Source organism: Pleurodeles waltl, chromosome 5, assembly GCF_031143425.1.
Source record: "Pleurodeles waltl isolate 20211129_DDA chromosome 5, aPleWal1.hap1.20221129, whole genome shotgun sequence".
In the NCBI taxonomy this organism is placed as follows: domain Eukaryota; kingdom Metazoa; phylum Chordata; class Amphibia; order Caudata; family Salamandridae; genus Pleurodeles; species Pleurodeles waltl.
This window is the reverse complement of record NC_090444.1, coordinates 80,189,063-80,208,881: the sequence shown is the minus strand read 5'-3', so window position 1 is coordinate 80,208,881 and position 19,819 is coordinate 80,189,063. Positions and strand designations below refer to the sequence as shown.

At 43.3% G+C, this 19,819-nt stretch overlaps 1 protein-coding gene across 9 annotated transcripts in view; it reads left to right on the top strand.

Moving 5' to 3' along the window:
* MAPRE3 (microtubule associated protein RP/EB family member 3) overlaps positions 1 to 19,819 on the top strand; it is a 664,975-nt gene that overhangs the window by 453,234 nt on the left and 191,922 nt on the right. For all 9 annotated transcript variants that reach the window (XM_069233631.1, XM_069233633.1, XM_069233630.1 and 6 more), the window contains one exon: positions 11,797 to 11,924. In XM_069233631.1, the coding sequence (XP_069089732.1) occupies positions 11,804 to 11,924 (121 nt within the window). In that variant the 5' untranslated portion in view covers positions 11,797 to 11,803. The remainder of the gene's footprint in view (positions 1 to 11,796; positions 11,925 to 19,819) is intronic.

Here is a 19,819-nt window from a genome sequence, read left to right as displayed (position 1 = left end):
TTGTGGATAGGGAGCCAGTGGAGGTCTTTGAGGTGAGAGTGTTGTGGGTGCAGGTAAGTGGGAGAGTAGGAGTGTGAGATCTGGCAGCTGAATTCTATATGGCCTGGGGTCTCCTGATCAATTGCATCTTGATTCCTGCATAGCCCCTTCGCTGCCAGGCCTTTTCCCCCTCCTGTGCCAGGCCTTTTTTTTGCTATTTGGGGCAGTTCGCGCTTAGGCCCTCATAACATTTAGTCCACATAAGCTAGCCAAGCCAAATTTGTGTCCTTTTTTCCCAACATCCTAGGGATTCTAGAGGTACCCAGACTTTGTGGGTTCCCCTGAAGGAGGCCAAGAAATTAGCCAAAATACAGTAAAAATATAGTTTAAAAAAAAACAAAATGGGAAACAGTGGCTGCAGAAGGCGGCTTGTGGTTTTTTTCCCTGAAAATGGCATCAATAAAGGGTTTGCGGCGCTAAAATCACCAGCTTCCCAGCTTTCAGGAACAGGCAGACTTGAATCAGAAAACCCAATTGTTCAACACAAATTTGGCATTTAACTGGGACATACCCCATTTTTACAGTTTTTTGTGCTTTCAGCCTCCTTCCAGTCAGTGACAGAAATGGGCGTGAAATCAATGCTGGATCCCAGAAACCTAAACATTTCTGAAAAGTAGACAAAATTCTGAATTCAGCAAGGGGTCATTTGTGTAGATCCTACAAGGGTTTCCTACAGAAAATAACAACTGAAAAAGAAAAATATTGAAATTGAGGTGAAAAAACCAGCAATTTTTCTCTGCGTTTTTCTCTGTAACTTTGTCCTGCAATGTCAGATTTTTGAAAGCAATATACCATTACGTCTGCTGGACTCTTCTGGTTGCAGGGATATATAGGGCTTGTAGGTTCATCAAGAACCCTAGGTACCCAGAACCAATAAATGAGCTGCACCCTTCAGTGCGTTTTCATTCCACTCAGCATTCCCCCAAGTCTCCTGATAAAAATGATACCTCACTTGTGTGGGTGGGCCAGGTGCCTGCAACAGAATAAGGCCAAAAACTTGTAGAGATAGAGGGGATAGCACAGCGAGTTATTCTTCTTTTATACATCTTTAGGCTGACTCTGCTTTGGGGACCCACACCAGTGAGGTGTCATTTTACTTGGGAGAATGAGGGGAACGCTGGGGAGTAGGAATTTTGTGCTGGAGCGGTGATCGTACAAACAAAAGTCAGGAAAATATGCTTTTTTTAAGCAATTTTTGAGGTTTGCAGAGGAGTCTGGGTAAGAAAATGTTGAGGGATCCACGCAAGCCACATCTCCCTGGACTCCTTGGGGTGTCTAGTTTAAAAAAATGTCTGGGTTTGTTAGGTTTCCCTAGATGAAGGCCGCACCCAGGACCAAAAACATAGGTGGCCCCTCCCCCCCCAAACACAGGTAGTTTTGTAATATATCATTTTGATGTGTCCACATACGTCTGTGAAGTGCCAAACACTAAAATTGTGAAAAGAAACGCACTTAGGTTATGTGAAAAAGACCTCTCACCCACCAACCAAGTTGGTGGCATGCTTCATCATCGGGGTCCCATCTGAGACACCTAGCGTGTCAAGTGTGCTGCGACGCCTGATTACAGCGGAGCAGGTTTTGTCATTTGTACCACACATACTGGTTGGATTTGGCACAAGGGTGAGTGATGGTTCGGTAGATCAAATTTTATTAACAAGAGATTTCACAAAAGTGAAATGCACTGGAAATAACTGAAAGGCCAAAAAACGGAACCAATGACTCACAGCTCGTGAGCTGTAAAGCCACGGCAAGGCACCAACCGCTTTACAGTCCATTCACACACCTTTCATACATGACATGCACAAGACCATTCACGCCGCCGGCCACGGGCCCCGCACATTACAACACTCGCATCGACAGACAGCGCCAGTCAAGGGCCCATCACTTTCATACGCCCACATGCCTGATACAGCAATCACACCAGCTGATGGGAGTGTGTGGACAGGCGTTTGGCTGGCACCGCTAGCCAAGCGCCACCCCACCCACACCGCCAGCCAAGCGCCACCCCACCCACACCGCCAGCCAAGCGCCACCCCACCCACACTGCCAGTCAAGCGCCACCCCACGCACACTGCCAGTCAAGCGCCACCCCAAGCACACCGCCAGTCAAGGGCCACCCCACCCACACCGCCAGCCACGCGCCACCCCAAGCACACCGCCAGCCAAGCGCCACCCCAAGCACACCGCCAGCCAAGCGCCACCCCACGCACACCGCCATCACTTTTTTTTGTTTATAAACAACAAAGAAACCACTTATTATAAAATAAGTACAAAACTACAAACACAAAAGCTCTAACTAAATACATGACAGTGATGCCAACCGTGAAACTCAACATATGAAAATATAAAACAGGCAGTTTACGCTCACGGTATTTCCCAAAAGTTTTTCCTTGTGTGGTAACTTCTAAAACAGCTGGGGGCACACAGCCCAGGCTTTGAAGGGCATTCAGGGCAGTACATCCGGCTCTCCCTCTGGATTAATCTCCGGGCACATACTCTACATTTCTTTGTGGGCAAGTCTTTTTTGGGAGTGGGAGGAATGTGATCTGGAAAGTGCTGATCTTTCAATCTAGCCACATCCTCCACCACTTCTACTCTAGGAACTCTTGCCTGTTCCACCACAATAAGGCTTTCTATTACTGACTCCTGAAATTTAACAAATGTCATCCTTGACTCAAATGAACAATCCTTGAATACAATAAAAAGCATTTAAAGTTGCCAAATGATATAAATGTAGGGCCAACTTTTTATACCACACGTAAGACTTATGAAGAGCAGTGTAAGGTTCCAACCTCTGATCTACTCTATCAACACCACCCATGTGCCTACTGTAGTCCAAAATGCACGCAGATTTGCGCACTTCCGCAACCTGACCCCAAACTGTCACAGGGGAAGTACTCTCATCATGGATGGTAGACAGCATGTACACATCCCTCCTGTCTGAAAATTTCAGAGCTAGCAGCTCATTATTCCGCAAGGCACTGCACTGTCCCCTCTCAGGTTTTTTACAGACAAGCTCCCTTGGATAGCCTTTCCGGTTAGAACGGATTGTGCCACAAGCAACAGTGTCCACTCTAAACAACTCCTTGAACAACGGCACTCCAGTGTAGAAATTATCTACGTACAAATGGTGACCTTTGTTAAACAGTCGTCTACCAAGTTCCCAAACAATTTTTTTGCTAACTCCAAAAGTGGGTGGACAACCAGGAGGGTCAATACTGGAATCCCTACTAGTGTAGACCCGGAAATTATACACATATCCTGTACTGCTTTCTGACAGCATATACAATTTAATCCCATACCGTGCCCTCTTACTAGGAATGTACTGCTTAAAAAGTAAACGCCCCTTGAAAAGGACCAAAGACACGTCCACACTTATCTCTTTGCCTGGAACATAGACCTCTGAAAACCGATCTACAAAATGATCAAGGACAGGCCTAATCTTAAAAAGACGGTCACAATCAGGGTGATCTCGTGGCAAGGCTAAAGCATTGTCTACAAAATGCAGCATACGAAGAAGAAGCAGATAGCGATTACATGTCATAGTTGCAGGAAATATAGCCGTTGCCATCAAGGGACTAGTAGACCAATAAGAAGCCAGTGACGGCTTCCTGATCAACCCCATCAAAAAAGTCAAACCTAAAAACTTTTTCATCTCTTCCAGATATGTGGGAACCCACTGAGTAGCTCTAGACTGAGGCTTAAGTCTGGCAGCGCTGTCCCTCAAATAATACTCTGCATACAAATTAGTCTGCTCCACAATCTCTTCCAAAAATACATCGTCCATAAACAAGTGAAAGAAATGGAAAGGCAAAACGTTTTCCGTATTGACTCTACACCCTGGGAGACCAGTAAATGCAGGTAACTGTGGCTGCTCCATGTTTGGGGCAATCCAGGTGTCAGGTCTAATAATGGGAAACCCTTCAGCCCCAGGCTGCTGCACTCTTGGCACATCAATGTCCTCCTCTACAACAGGCCCTTCATCTGCACTGAGAGTAGCTTCCTCATCAGAAGAATACTCTCGGACAGAAAACTCACTGCCAGAATCTCTCACTTCCTCCTCTGCCTCAGATGCAGAGTCAGTCTCGTAATCATGGTCTGAAGACGACGCAAAGAGCATGCCAACAACCTGCTGAGCGGTCACTCTGTGGCTAGCCATGATCCTCACTAACAACAAATGGATTGCCAACAACAACTAGCACTAAAATAAGTAATAAACAAAGTGTAGCTTTATCACAAAGAGTTATGTACTAAAAAAACTATACCACTCACTTGCCTGAAAAAGCTACTCACCAGCAACTACTCTGCACAGACACAGCAATCACCAATGATATCCCACTAAAACGAAAAAAGCAAATTAGACATATGACAACACAAATATCATTGAGCTCAAATCTAAGGACAATTTCACACACAATACTGCATTTAGTACACCACCTACAAACATGTCATTCATGCATGTCAACAATACTCCTTTGGAGTAAATTGCTTTCACTTACCTAAAACATGCAACTATGCAAACCGCAGGACAACTACTGCCAAAACCGCAAGGATCCACAGCAAAGGAAGCAAAAGCTTTGAACTAGAACAAAAAAAAAGAAATAAACTGTTATAATTACAAATACTTCGCCAGTTGACAAACACCCCACCACCAAGAACTTAGAAATTGTCCCTGGTGCCTAAGTGGATTCTGCCCCCCTTGGGGGCAGATGGGCGTAAAAATATTTGGCCGATCTGCCCCCAAGGGGGGCAGAAATGGGCAACAGCTCTGTGCCCCCTTTAGGGGGCGACCCTTCCCAAAGGGGGCACCCCCAGCACAAAACAAAAAAAGGGAAAAAAATAAAAATAAATCCCTGGCGTATTGGTGGTTTCTGCCCTCCTTGGGGGCAGAGATGGCCAATATGAAATTTCCCACCCTTGCCCAAGGGGTGCCCCCAAACACACACCACACACACACCACACAATCCTGGCACCTAGTGTGTTTCGACCCCCCGGGGGCCAGATCGTCCAAAAACATGGCTGATCTGCCCTCGGGGGGGCCGAAACAGAAAAAAAAAAATAGCCCCACAGGGGAGCGACCCTTGCCAAAGGGGTCGCCCCCAAAATAAACTTATAAAAGTAAATCCCTGGTGTCTAGTGGGTTTCGCCCCCCCACCCCCAGGGGCAGATCAGCCGAAAAATCAGCCGATCTGCCCCCGGGGGGGCGAAATACTAAATAAAATAGCCCCCTAGGGGAGCGATCCTTGCCCAAGGGGTCGCCCCCAAAAGAAACTTATAAAACGAAATCCCTGGTGTCTAGTGGATTTTGTCCCCCCTTCCCCCCCCCCCCCCCCCCGCCACCCGGGTGCAGATCGGCCCTGCCCGCGATCGTGGAGCAGGAATCCAGTGAAAACAGGCACAGGGGGAAAGGAAAAACCCTTTCCTTTCCCCCCGTGTCTGTTTCCCCCCCCCCCCCCCCCAAACCCCTAAAAAGGGAAGGACTTACCGAAAGGAAGTCCTCTTCCCTCGGCGCGCTGGAAGCAAATGGCTTCCAGTGCGTCCCGCCAATACTTAATGACGTTGGCGCGCTGTGTGCGCGCTGACGTCATCATATTGTCGGGGTGGAAGGGGAAGGGCTTCCCCTTCCATCCCTGCCTTGGGGGTGGGGGGGTGGGGTGCACATGGGGGGAGCGCTAGCGCTCCCCCCAGTTCCCGGGTGTAGGACGAGGTGATCTCATCCATGGCACCCTAGGGGATAGATTGTGTTGCTGTAGTCCAGCTTGCTGTTGATGAGGTCCTAGGTGATGGTTCTGTGAGTGTTGACAGGAAGCCGGGTGAAATATTTTCTTGAGCCTCTTGAGTGTGTGGAAACAGAAGGCAGAGACATTCATATCAAGCTGGTTGCTGACCATTATCCCACGGTTCTTCGCATGGATGGCTGGGTTAAATGAGGGTTGGAGATCAGCAAATCACCAGGTGGAGTCCCATAGCGAGGTGTCTTTACTGAAGATGACTGATGTCGTTCACAATGTTTAACTCTTGCTAGACTGCCTAATTTTACACTACCCTTTGCATATTAGTGCTTTATGTGTGGCAGACGACATTGAATATTTTGTGCGTTGCTTACTATAACTGGCGAATTTTAGTGTTCTGGTACCGTTGAACCTGAATCATAATTCAGTTTGCTTGGTTTTTTTTTCCCAGTGAATGTCATGGGTTTTGTTTCACAACTCGCTTAATTTCCAACTGCTGTGCACATCCGCCCATGCAAAGCAGAGTTGGCCAACACTCTGCAGATGGCCAACCCCTGCCATGCACAAGGGTTGGCCCGGAGAGCCTGGCTTTTGGCCAAGTTCTGGGTTGCATTTTATTTGTTATTTTTTTTGCAAACTGCAGATCCGAGTTGACCGAACATAATTCATAAGCTTTGCAAATCCAGGCCAGGCTTCTTGCCTATTCTCTTAATAGCTCTTTGTGTGTGTTTGGCAATTTGGTGTTTATAGCATGGAAGATGCCCCAAGTTACGGCATGCGTTCTGTGCTTTGATAATCATAGCTGGCGTATTTCAGTGTTTTTGCACATTTGAGACAGAACCATAACTCCGCTTTTAACTGTGTTTTTTTTTTAAGTGAATGTTATGTTTTTTATGATTAACTAGTTTCCTACCCCCACTGCACCTGGTCTTCGACCGTGCACAAGGAGGTTTAGGCACATATCCTGGACTGCAGTCAGGCCCTGCGCCTTAGTTCCCTGGGAAGCAACCCCTGCTACACACGGCTACCTGATCTGAAAGAGACAACAAAAGAAAAGGCTTCCTCTTCTGTTTAGAACTTTTACATTTTCGGACTTGCGAGTTACAAGTGGCAGATATATACAAAATCAATAACCCTTAAGACTCATACTGGACTCTTTGAAACACGAATATCTCAAAAACTACTGAACTTGATTTACACTAAACCATCAAAAGCACACTTCCTGAATATAGTTGTACCTTAATTTCAAGTGTGGTGTAAATTTGTGTGAGCAAAATTTCCTATGGGAGCTAAAATGTGAAAACATTTACACACACCCACCACCCCTCTACTCTGAAGTTTTATTTCCCTGCATAGATCTTAGCCAAAGGTGGCATACCAAAGCAAATGAATCACCATATTTCCTACAAATCCTTCCATGGGTTCAAAAGTTACAAGCAAATTAAAAAATAAATTTTCAATGGAAAGTGCATATTAACCGTTACTGCACATCGGCGCCCACCACTGGGTAATATGCGTTTATTATCTGCCGTTGAACATAAGTGAGGCTATATATGTTATTTGGAAGGAATATACTAATAAAAACATCACTCATTTATTACTAAAATGCAAAGGAACAGCTTAATTGTGTTCACAAAACAATGCTTACTGTCTCACAGGTTGTAGTCTAGTTTCAGTGTACAAAAGAAAACACCTAGAGCTACACCCATAAAGCCTAGGCACTGTTGTTTCTTCTTGCATCACATCCCACAACTCACTCTACCTGCCATGTTTTGCTCCTGGTTGTCTGCTTTTTTTCTCTGTGCCACTGTGGTTCGGGTGTCCAGCTCTCACTGCGCATGGCTTTCAGGTGCCCAAGCGGGTGCAGGGCTCTCCCCAGGGTTCGCAAACCAAGCTGTGAATTTCTAAATCCTAGCAGACTTTGGGCCTTGGTGGGCCTCTGTACCATTCTGAAACCCATCTACAGGTTCACAAACCTAACAGGGGGCCCATGATGGGTCCTAGAGCCCTTCCCAGGTGTTTGTTCAAACAGAGACAAGGTTTGCAAACCTCAAACCCTGCTACTGGTCTGAGAACTCTGCCTCTAGGTCTGCCAACCCCACAGCAAAATCCGCTTAAAAAAATATTGAATAATGGAGTGAGGTGGGTTCCCCCTGATGACTGAAGAACACAGCTCCCTCATCCAATGGGAGGTTTTTATATATTTTTTTTTAATTTGGATCTGCCAACAGCTTGCAAAACCATCTGCAGATTGAAAAGGCCTAGATATACAAAAGCATTAACACTTTCAAACACACAATGCCCTTTTTGTAACTTAAATATCTGAAACTACAGAATTGATTTACGCCAAGCAAGGAAAGTACACCTTGAATAAAGATTTACTTTCATACTGCTTTTGCCTAACTCAATTCATTATTTTTTGCTTTGAGCAAAAGTTCCTAAGGGATAACATCTTTATTTGTGACCTCGTTAGTTGTTTTACGCCTAAACAAAACTGTGCATACATTGGTATGCCAGATCTTAGTGATTTATTGTAAGCACATGCTAAATTTGGTGCAGATCCTCATTTGACTTCAAAAGTTATAGGTGTATCAAAACTGCCTTTTCAATGGGTATATCACTCTACCAAAACTACACAGTGGCGACACAGTGGATTGTGGCCCTGGCTTGCTTATTTCAGGGGTTTGTCCATTTTAATTTACAGCCATGGCCCCATGACCTGGGTTTTTGTACACTTTTGATAATCACTCCTTAACACAGCCAATCATGGCATTTACTGTGCATATGACGTTGGGAATTTCCAGAGACTTATTCAATCATTAATTGACAACAGACATTAAACTATATTTGGATATGACATTAAGAAATATGCAACTGAAACAAAAGGGCAAATTGACTAGTAGGCATATTTTCATGATTTTCGTTATTTCTCAAGGCCTTGCAATTACTTCAAGATCATCACAGGTCATCGAGACCTTAGAAGCCTTGCAAGCCCATATTAATTGTTGTAAAATGGAACCCACAACCACAATAGATGCTATCATTCCCTTTCCTGTCACCCAGTAATGGCATTAAAATTATCTCAATGACAATCATTGCTTTTTCTTCCTGATCAATAGTACATTCTGTTCTAATCTTCTGGGCAACCTGTTAAATCACATTTAGGTCTACATATGGTTCAGCTGTTGGCTAGGGCCCGCACATTCTAAATGGGATGGAGAAGACACATCGTGGCACAACTGTTATTACTGTGCAAAGAAGCATCAAAATCCCAACTCCCACCAAGACTGCGTTCAGTATCCATGTTCCCCATCCACTCAACCAAGCTTCCAGGGAATCGTGTAATCCTCGCCCCGCAGGTTCTGTGCCTCTTTGCATATTTGGTGGATCTTATCTGTTGTATGTCTGATGTTGGCACTATTGTTGGTTATGCATGTACCACAAGCCTGTCCAGTTACGTTGCACTTGCCGCCCTCTGGCCAGCAGGATATGAAGTAACATTCTGCTCTTGATAGCTGCGTTTCTTATGGATGTCATCTTGTCTGTAATATTGCTTAAGGCAGCCGTTGTTTTGTCAGACAGGCCCTCAGTCAGTTTTACCAATTGATTTATCTGGTGACCATTATGGTATATCCTAAATGGAAGAAATATTCACTCCTGTTAGCATGTTATTAACCAGAGTGGCCATTCTCTTTAGACTCACTCCTGCGTCGGACCCTACTTCTGACAATTGTTGGATCTGAAACATCCTGCCTATGACGAAAGATAGGTAACAGCTTCCACACCACCCTTTGGGCAAGTGAAAGAAAATGCTCAGTCCACACATATTGTCTCTACATCCTATTACCTCGGGAATGTCCTGGATTCAACTTACCCTCTACTTTGGGTTGTAGATCTACGGATTCCTTGCAGGTGCTGTTTCCTACATATTCTGCGGTTCTCTTTTGTCAGCTACACCAGCGAAGATAGGAGAAAGACCTCATGGCTGCAGTCTTCAGACGGAGAAAATCAATGGGGACAAGAGCAGCTCGTATATTGGTGCCTCTAGTTGCTGTTCCGTTCCCAACTTAGGGAGCACCCGTCTACCCACTGACTGCTCCAAACGGTAGTTTGACCTGTCCCGGCAGCTCCGTCGAACTGCGCTACTAGGCACACTTCTTCTGGGCTTTCACCCCTTGTGAAAAATACACACAAGCACAAATAACTCCGTCTGCTTTAAAAAGGTACAGGTAAGGAAACTTTGTTGTTACATTTCTGATAAAAAAAAACCTGAAAATAACCAGTTATGGTTAGCTATACAAGCTGTAAATCAAATTATAGTATCAGTGATAATATCATTGGCATTTCAAATACATAAGGGCTGGGAACAACTAGTTGTGGATGATATCACTGTGAGCAAGTGTACTAATGGACGGTAAAGAATATATTAAGGGAGGTGGCCATGCAAAATGCAGTCACCACCACAAAATTCACGAGTATTCACATGCCTTATTCTGGTAGTTTCCTGTCTTGGAAATCCACATTCAGCTACTCACATAAATAAAGCAGTTAATGTTCCAGGGCGTGAAACGTGAAAGAGCACCCCCATGTTTTATCGTCAGAAAAAAGGGTTCTCTGAAAGACCATATATTTACCCTTCAAAAATAATAAACATTTTAATGTTCTCATATATATGCTCCCGCATGATTTTCTCGTGCAAAATTTCCATTCATTAGGAAAATCCCAAGTACATTCTGGAACGTAGAAGTCTGTTATGAAATTCAGTGACTTCCAGATTTCTTGGACCATTACTGTAATTTTCTTTGAAATTGATTACACACAAAGAAGGAAACCTAATGTAAGGTCGCTTTTCAATTTTTTAAAAACATTTCTGAATCTGGCACGAAGCCTCGTGGAAAATCTCAACCAGTCTGATTGATTTGAATATAGTGGAGAATCCAATGTCAGAGTGACCCATTAGATTGGTTAAAAAAACCTTGAGCTTAGCCAGTCTTATTGGCTGACGTGACCAATCAGAACAGCACCTGCGTTTGTCATGGGGGTAGCCATTCATTATGACTGGTATCCCAACTGTCTTACTGTGCTAGTTGTGCAAGCTTCTAAGACAGTGGCAAACGCAAAATCTGTTAAGCTGATTACAAGAAAAAATGGTGGGTTACAAATTTCCATAATTTAACTTTCATTTGCCCACTTTTGAAAAATCCTCTCTGAAGACGACTTTATATGCTACTAGTTCAAGTTTAAGGTGAGATTGTCTGGCATAGAGGCTCCATCACTTAGGTGGGAAACGTTGAATAGAGCTTAGTGATCGAGCCAGGCCTTTGTTCGCTCACTGCTGATGGTGAAACAAGAGCGCTGAAGCTTTATTTAAAATTGATCAAGCACTCTGCAGCTAAAATATCTGCCCTGGAAAGGCAAACAGAATAAGCTAGAGATGTCAATGGAAGACTCATTAGTTTTTCCTTGAAATACAGAGAATACGGATACTGTGATCAATGCCTGTTATTGAAGTTGTGACTGGTCCTTACACAAAAAAAAAAAAGAAAAGGCATTGAGGTGACTATGAGACAATGTGACTGCTATCTTGGTGTAACCAACAATTTGTGCATTTTTACTTTTAGCCTATTTACTGAAGCGAGGTGATGGCACATGCAACCTGCTTTTGCAAAAATTGGCATTAAAGAAAAGTCTAAAGCTATAAAATTAAAATCGTGAAATAACAATAGCACTATAAATATTTTAAGAAATTGGTGTACCTATCTTATGATAATAGTTATGCTTATTGTTTTATTATGTTTACTAGAGCCATATGGTCAAATTAAGTGATTGTAATATTAATCAAGGAAAACAACCAGAGACTCTTACTTGGATGCCCTATCTGAATACCTTCTGTCTGGTCTCTAAAATCAGAGTTGATTATATTCTTGTTACACCTTACCATGTTGAACCTTGTGTAACCTTTAACAGAGAGGCTGTAACTGGGTGCCCAGCCTGTCTTAATCTTTTGTCTCTGTTTGCTCACCAGCTGGGGGATGGCCGTCAATGTGTATTCCACATCTGTGACCATCGAGAACCTGAGCCGCCATGACATGCTAGCTTGGGTGAACGATTCTCTGCAGTTAAACTACACCAAGGTTGAACAGCTATGCTCAGGTAAGGTGACCGCGGTTAGTCGTAACAAGGCTTACTTCGTGAAGTGCTTCTCGTTGAGAAACACCAGTAGGTAACAAGATGGCACTCCAGAACATCTGCAGCAAATTGAACATTTCAGCAGCTGATTCTGATTGAAGTTGAATTATGTTTCCAGTAGGGGTTTACTGACACATAACCTGGGCATGTTCACAATACTTTCTCTCTCTTTTCACTCTTATGTTAAATTTTGGGATTGAATAGAAAATGGGTTGTGCCTAAAGAAGAAAATGTCACTCACAATTTGTCAAGGCCCCGACTACATTGTTTAGGTCCACTCTTCGTACTACACCTTCACTCTCTAGGTCTCAGTGTGTCTGCATAGATAGAGAATGGGGATTTCGAAATACATTGGTCCAAGAACTCCCCTCATATGCCCCCTTCTAAGCTATGAGTTTGGTGCACTTGAGCTTCTAATTAAATAGGGAAGATAGTGAACAAGCACTTTGAACAAGAAATGTGGTATGCTGTTGTAGTGTACTTACAGGGCTAAGCTGTCTATATACAACATTCACTGTTGGCTATTTTGGTGGTCTGGCTATGCCTCTAAATGCACATTGCTACCCTCAGTGGCTGTGGTTTCAGAAGTTAAACATTTTTGTTTTACTTTTACTAATCCTGACACTTTATGTAGACAGTCACCCTTTCTCCCTGTCCTCACTGTAGAGTTGGGTGGTCCTTACTGTTTGTTTTCAGAGGGAGATAAAAACAAATGGTTGATATTTCATAATGTTTTTATTGCCTAATCCGTTGTATTTCTGTGACATGGGGATTTTCTTGAGAAAACGAAGTTCTGAATAGGACGATCTGTGTAGCATTTCTGAACTCCTAAGTAAAATGAATACTGTTTTTATTTATTGAACGCATCCGCCTTTCCAGTTTTAATGTCTTTTTTAGGTAGACAGTTATATATTTGAAATAGACAATTGTAATAAGAAAAGAATGTCAGACTGTAGTTTACTGACTTTCTAACCTGTATTTTAAAATGAATAAATGAAAAATCGGTAGACGGGCATCAAGCTAGCAGCAAAGGAATGCTGTCTCAAGTGAACATGGACGCTCCAGGAATCTACGATGCCCTGCACTGGTAGTTATCGACCCAATCCGTTTTCCCCACAGTTTGGATCAAGGATTTCAGGACTCTAAGCTTCACCTCTTAGTTTTTTTTCTGTTTAAAAATACATTTGCAAGGCTTACTGTGCTTGACTTGACATCTTTTAAAGCCCTTTGCTTTTCAATGAGTTAATTTCGTGGTTGTAATGACATTTTATTTTCCTTTATTTTTCAGTATAATTCCTGTGGCACAGAAGTGGCCAAAACCACAATCACATGGTTTGGCCTTTGTGTTTTTTTTTGTATTCCGTGCAGTCAAACTGTAGGTGACTGCGTGCCCATTCAGAGACTGACAAAGGAAGGCAGTATAATTTAACCTCAGGCAGTGGAAGTTATCCAGTCTCCCTAAAATATAGCAAGGCCCCAACCCATTAAAAGATCAACCAGGGACTTCCCTTATTTTCAGGACTTAGATGAAAACTTATCTGATGCCCAGATGGGTCTTTCAGAAAATGAACTGCTTAAACACCATTATGGCTGTCAGCGCTTAATAACGGAGAACACCATTGAATTCCCCCATTATTGCAGCAGAGTCTCCGAGCACCGAGAAACAAACTAATGTCAGTAATCTCCCTGCAGACAGGAGGTTCCCTTGTCCCACAGAATCCACTGACCATTGCACTTTGTCTGTACCCGCTAATCCGGGCGGCCATTCCAGTTAATCTCCAAATATACTGTGCTCTGAATTCATCATCCTTCCTACACTTGACTTATTTTCTTTTTCTTCTCAAGTCTAAAGTTATGAAAGAAAGTGATCATATGTGTTACTTTTTTGTTCACAAATGACTTGTCAGGTATTCATGTATTTGTATTACATGATTAAAAAGGATGACCTTTATAAAATCCTAAATCTAATCTTTTTAGTAACTATATTGTTTTTGATTCCAGACTGAAGACAGAGGATACAGAAACATAGTGGGCTAGATGAACATAGTGACATTGTGGGTTATTACGTGTACTGATAGCCTTTCATTGCTGTGAACTGTAGTCAGTGAATTTTATTACAGACATGCCAAGAGACCAAGGTTAAACACAATTGGCCCAATTCACAAAGGTACTTATGTGTAGTAAAGTTTTGAGTGTAGAGTCTCCGCACTCAGGGCAGAATCTCTGTACTGCAGTTTTCAGTGCAGAGGCTCCGCAACGAGTGCAGAAACTCAAAACTCATAATTTTACAAGTTGTTAGTTTCTTCGTGAATCGCCCCCCCCCCCCCCCACCCCTCCATTCTTTTGTAATTGTTGGTTCTACAAGTAATACGGCTTGTTTCATTCTAGTTAAAGGATTGCCTACAGTCAAGACTACAAGCTAGTTATTTGTACAGCACCTAATTTGCTTCATGGTTTACCCTGTAAGGTGATTTAAGATAGGGGACACAATTGGTATCTGATTCTGGACACCCTTTTGTAGACCTCATAGCATTGAATTGGCTTTGTCTTCTAGTCTTCACCCAAAGACAGATAGGCAGACAGAATGAGTTAATTAAGAGCTAGAAAAATACCTCCATTGTGATCTTGTTCATCAAATTAGTTGAGTACAACATCTGTGTCTCTGGCCCTAGTTGCAATAACTCTTTTCTCAGCTGTTGGAGCAAACACAATTCTTTAGTTTGCCTTGATATCACCCCAGAATACAAACTAGCCCACTGCCCACTTCTTTAGAATCCTACAATTACACAGAGAATCACATCTCTTTGAGCAGAATGAAAAAAGATAAAACAACATGCAAGAAACTTTGATACTTTTACCATGTAAGACATGTGAGAACAGAACACAATATAGAGTTTTTCCTTCTAGTGGCACACATTGGACGTGCTAACCATGGGCATGGTCCTTCATCCACCTAAAGAATGGGAGCTCAGTCGAAGGCCACTGACTCCATCTATAAGGTGCTCCGCGAAGGGCATGGACTCCATCTTTAAGGACTGGCATCAACTGCAGAATAGACTTCTTCTTGACTCACCAGAATCCCAAAAACAAAACATCTTGACTAGGCAGAGATTCTAATTCCTGTGGAGGAGGGAGAAAGGCTGGTTGATTGGACAGTAAGGTCCCTGCATACCTTCTCTCCAATTCCTCCAGAAATTCAAGAACAGCCTTTGACCCTCAATCACAGTTGTAAGTCCTTCTTGGCCACACTTTTGAAGGAGATCTTCTAATGCTAATTCCTAGACAGGATTCATAATAGTGGATAGAGAGTTGTTGATTCATTCCTACAACCTCTTAACTTGAATGTTTTCTCAGAATCTATTTGTCCATTTGGATCTTTCTTCTTATAACCTTGATAGTTTACTGGTTGGCATAAAATAAACACAGTCCTAATACAAAATTGGATGTTTATGATGTTGCCCCTAGGCTCCGAGAAAGTAAAGTATTCCCCTTACTGTGCTTAGTGGACAGTATCGTCCTTTCAAACAGTTGAGCCTGGTATCCAAATTGACGTATGCAAGACATAGCTAGCAGCGCAGCCATAACCAGGTACATGAATAAGTAAGTCGATGTTTTTCATCCACAATTCTGTTCATCTGATGCAGAAGCCTTTCGAACCTGTGGTCTCCTGCCAACTCAGATACCATCATGGAAGACAAAATGACTTACTGCCACCACACCAGCATTACCTAAGAGTTCACACTAGCTTCAACAGTACGGAAGAGGAAAGGCCGCTCTTTCAATCACTACATTTCTTAATTTTATATTACTCATTAATATGGTGTAGCTGAAGTGGAAGAGAATTGTCCACAGTGCAGCAGCCAATGCCGTGAAGCTTCAACCACCACACTTGTTTTTCCAAACAGTGTACTTTAAAACAATGGAGGCTATCCAGTGTTGCTGTTTCTGTTCCTCTTCTCACTCTTCTGTTTTTTTGCTGGCTAATCTTACCATTGGATCAGAATATAGAGGGAGCCAGTGAGGTAAATGCACCCGTATGCAAGTGGGTTTTGAGCGTCCTTTAAGGTGACTCCATTATCTCTAGTGTTCAGCTCTCTGTTTTTCCCAAGAAATTCCCCTCTGCACCTCTGGAATTGGCCAGAACTTAAAACTGATTTGCGAGGGAACTGGTTAGGATAAGCACATGCATGATAATTGGGCAGTGCCACAACATACAAGGTGATATCAGTTCACGGCTCCTTATGTTATGTTTGATTCTCAAGTCCGCTGATGGCATCTTGATCCTAAAAGTTGTTTAATCAACGGTGGCTGCAAGAAGACCAGAAAAAGTTGAGAAAAGAAAAATGGACGAAGGTTAGGAATAGAAAAGTCTACTGACTAATAGTAACTTGTACGTAAATTATTTATTCAGCTTACCCAAAAGACGATGCGGAGCACTTGCGGGGTCCAAACTCAGTATTTTTATTAGCAAGCACACGTGTTTCGGTGTGTTTCCTTCCTCAGTGTGTGCATCGCGATGAAAACAACATGATGACAATTACGTAGTTTAAATATGTCGCAGTACATTACTATTGGAGGATTCAAAAGTGGCAAAAGAAAGTAGACTGCTGTGCATCTGTGTTAAAAACACTGTTCACGGCCGCCATTTTACATGATACATTTCAGTTTAATCCTGAATGGCCGTACCTGTGCTGTCAACAGTGTGAGTACATTTCATCTGCTAGGCCCCAGGTACTGCTTTCATCACGATGCGTTAAATGGCCAATGCATGCAATACACCTCCTAATTTCACCCTGGATGGGCTGCCACCTCTCCCTCTATAGCAGAGGTCTTCAAACGTTTTGATGCCGTGACCATGCCCCCCCCTTAAATTCTTTTAGGTGTAAGGACCCCCTCCTGATAAAAATTTCTAGAACCTGGTACTCCTTATCATCAACAATAATAAAGATCCCCATTTTCCACAGCAAATCATTTTTACTGTGAGGAAATAAACAGTGTTTAGCAAACCAAAGGTCAGTGAGTGTGGGGGCGTGGTCAAGGGTGTGGCTAAAAACAAAGGTCCTCATTTATGACGAATTGACGTGTGGCAGTGCCGCAAGTCTTCTTGCTACACTGCCCCACGCCAATAGAAAGGGGCTGGAATGGACCACATTTATGAAATACAGTGCATTTCTGTCCTTTCCCCCTGCGCTGGCGCACAATTGCTGCCTAGTGCCAATATAGGCATGATTGTATTTGTGCAGGAAGGGGCACCTTCCTGCACAAAATTAATCCAGAGAGCCATTGTACATCTTTATATATGTGCGGCAGATAGCAACACACATGGAAAGAGAAATAAAAACAAGGAGAAATTAAAGCACCTCTCCTCATTATGCCTGCTCTGAGGAGGTGTAAGGTTTTGACACTGCTTCAGTTTACGTGATTTTGTAAATCTGGGGCAGCGTAAAAATCCATGGGTGTTGAGTGGGAACACCCACCACTACGCCCATGGAACGCCTCCTTGACGCAAAGTAAGCTAATGCAGCGGCTTGCACTGCCTTGCCTTACTCCATATCTATGAAGCTATTCAAAGCCACCCAGGGTGGCTTTGCGTCACCTCATACGTATGATTGAGAGGTTTGTGCCGCTGAAGCGTCAAAAAAGTGATGCTCCAGCAGTGCAAGCCTCTCATAAATAATCCCCAAAATATTCTAAATTGTTTTTAAGTCTTTCACCATCAGGTAGCTACATATAAAATAACAGCCAGCTTAAATGAAAAATAAATAAAAAAAAGTTGTTACTCAGTGGGAAATGCACTGTAGTGCATTATGAAACCTCTATTAGTCAATGCACTGCAGAGGTCTGTGTGTAACCAGAGAGCCACAGAATTTAATCTTGGTTAGTGCAGTGTAGAATAATGACTTCTGTATTTTTAGTGCCACGAGGTCACAGCCTGTGACGGAAAGCACTGTGAATATGTAAGGCATTATTATATACTTGTATTACACGCAACATAAGATAGGCCACTACAAAAACTGTGCTTCCAAAATGTGGATTTAAGTAATATCAGAGCATATGCAATAACTTTTTTTAAATAGCTGTCCCTTCAACACCTCCAGGTGAAGTAAGCGCTGTATAAATACAATTACAATTAAAAGCACGCACTTCACAGTGCAGTTGTTAACTCTTTGCACTACCCCTCAAAAAGAATAAATGTTTGTCCTCACAAAGCTTTGAGTGATTTGATCATTTAAAGCTGCTCCCAAGCACCCTTTACATTTGCAGATCAACTCGTAGAACACATTTGCATTTCATTCAGGAAGCAGCAGCCCTGGGATGAAGGTCCTTAGATGCCTGTGCCGCTTTCATAGCGCAGGAGACTCAAATTAAAGTTCAGCTGAGACATTTTAAGGATCAGCTTGGGCAATGCGCGACCCCCTTTCCAGGACTCCACTGCCCCCCGGGGGTCCCGACCCCCAGATTGAAGACCTCTGCTCTATAGCCTCATGTTGCTTCACACAATGACTCATCAAATGAAAATGCCCCTCGTCACAGCCCTCAATGTAAATATTCCAGCAGCAAGGTCCCCTGGCGTCAGTCCAATGACTATGCGTCCCTCAGTTCAGTACCTGCCCACCTTCGGTCGACGGATGTATGCCTCCAGTATTCAATTCCGTGCTTTCTCCGCCTCCTGAGGGTAGACTCACGTGTAAACATTTTATAATGGCGGACGTAAATGGTGTATTTAACACAGAAAGACAGCAGACTACCACTCTGCTCTTGCAGAGGTGTCCTCATCCCAGAGATCTGCAAGGTGGCAAGCACAGCAGCAGATGTATATCTTGCCCTCCTCTCCCCTTCCACAATAGTACAGGTTACAGTGCTTCATTTGTAAAAGAATAAGTACTGGGACTCAAAGTTTTGTTTAGAAGCCCGTGGCTGACTCCGTCGAAGATCGGGTGGCAAATACCAAGGCTGAGTAGTATTGATTTCACCTCCTTCCCTTTTCCTCCATCACCAGGCGCTCACTGCTTCTTTACCAATCATACAGGTTCCTTTCCATTCTTGCTTTCTCCTGTTGTCACCATTTTTCTTTCTATTCCCTTTTAATTCCCCCTTTTATGTTTTTCTCTCTCTCTCTCTTGCGCTCGCTCTCAATAAATTCCAGCCCAAAACATGAATGTTAGTGGGCCCCATATGCCGCCACTGGCTTAAATGAAACACTTGCCGGCCATGTTTGTAAATGTGGTACTTGCACAGTCCTGAGTACTCACATGCTTTTCACAGAATGCACTGTGTAACTAGCCCTATAGCAGCTAGTGGTAGTTAATCTTGATTCCTGTCTCGTCAATCAGGAATCTTTTACTGGAGCAAAATGTTTCTCGATGCTGTTACTGTCTCCAGAGCAGTGCACTAGCACAGTTGTAATGGAGCATTTCAGACCCCATGGGTCAAAGGAACTAGCAATATACACATCTGACTGGTTTGTCAGTGGCTTCAGTCCACTGGTGCTCCATGATGCACATCTTCATGCTCTACCGTCCCTGACCTCCAGGCACTTGTCATTTCTGTTCTGTTAAATTCTGGTCTTCAACTCCCATTTGTCTTCAAAATGCCTGGAACAACTAATCTTACAAATTGTGGTTGGCATAGCAATTATCTATAGATTCAAGAAGTTATGGATATTCATTTTGGTAATCCAAGGGACTGCAGCTTTCCTTGTGTAATGCCAGAGAGTGTACTTTGCGGCTGTCCAAAGAAGTGTGGCGTGCTTCATAGTAATCTAAGTGTGCGTGGCCTGTATTGTTGTAATCTGAGGGAGTGTTGCCTGCCTTCATCTAATCCAAGTGAGCAAAACCTGTCTTCTTTCAATCCAAGGG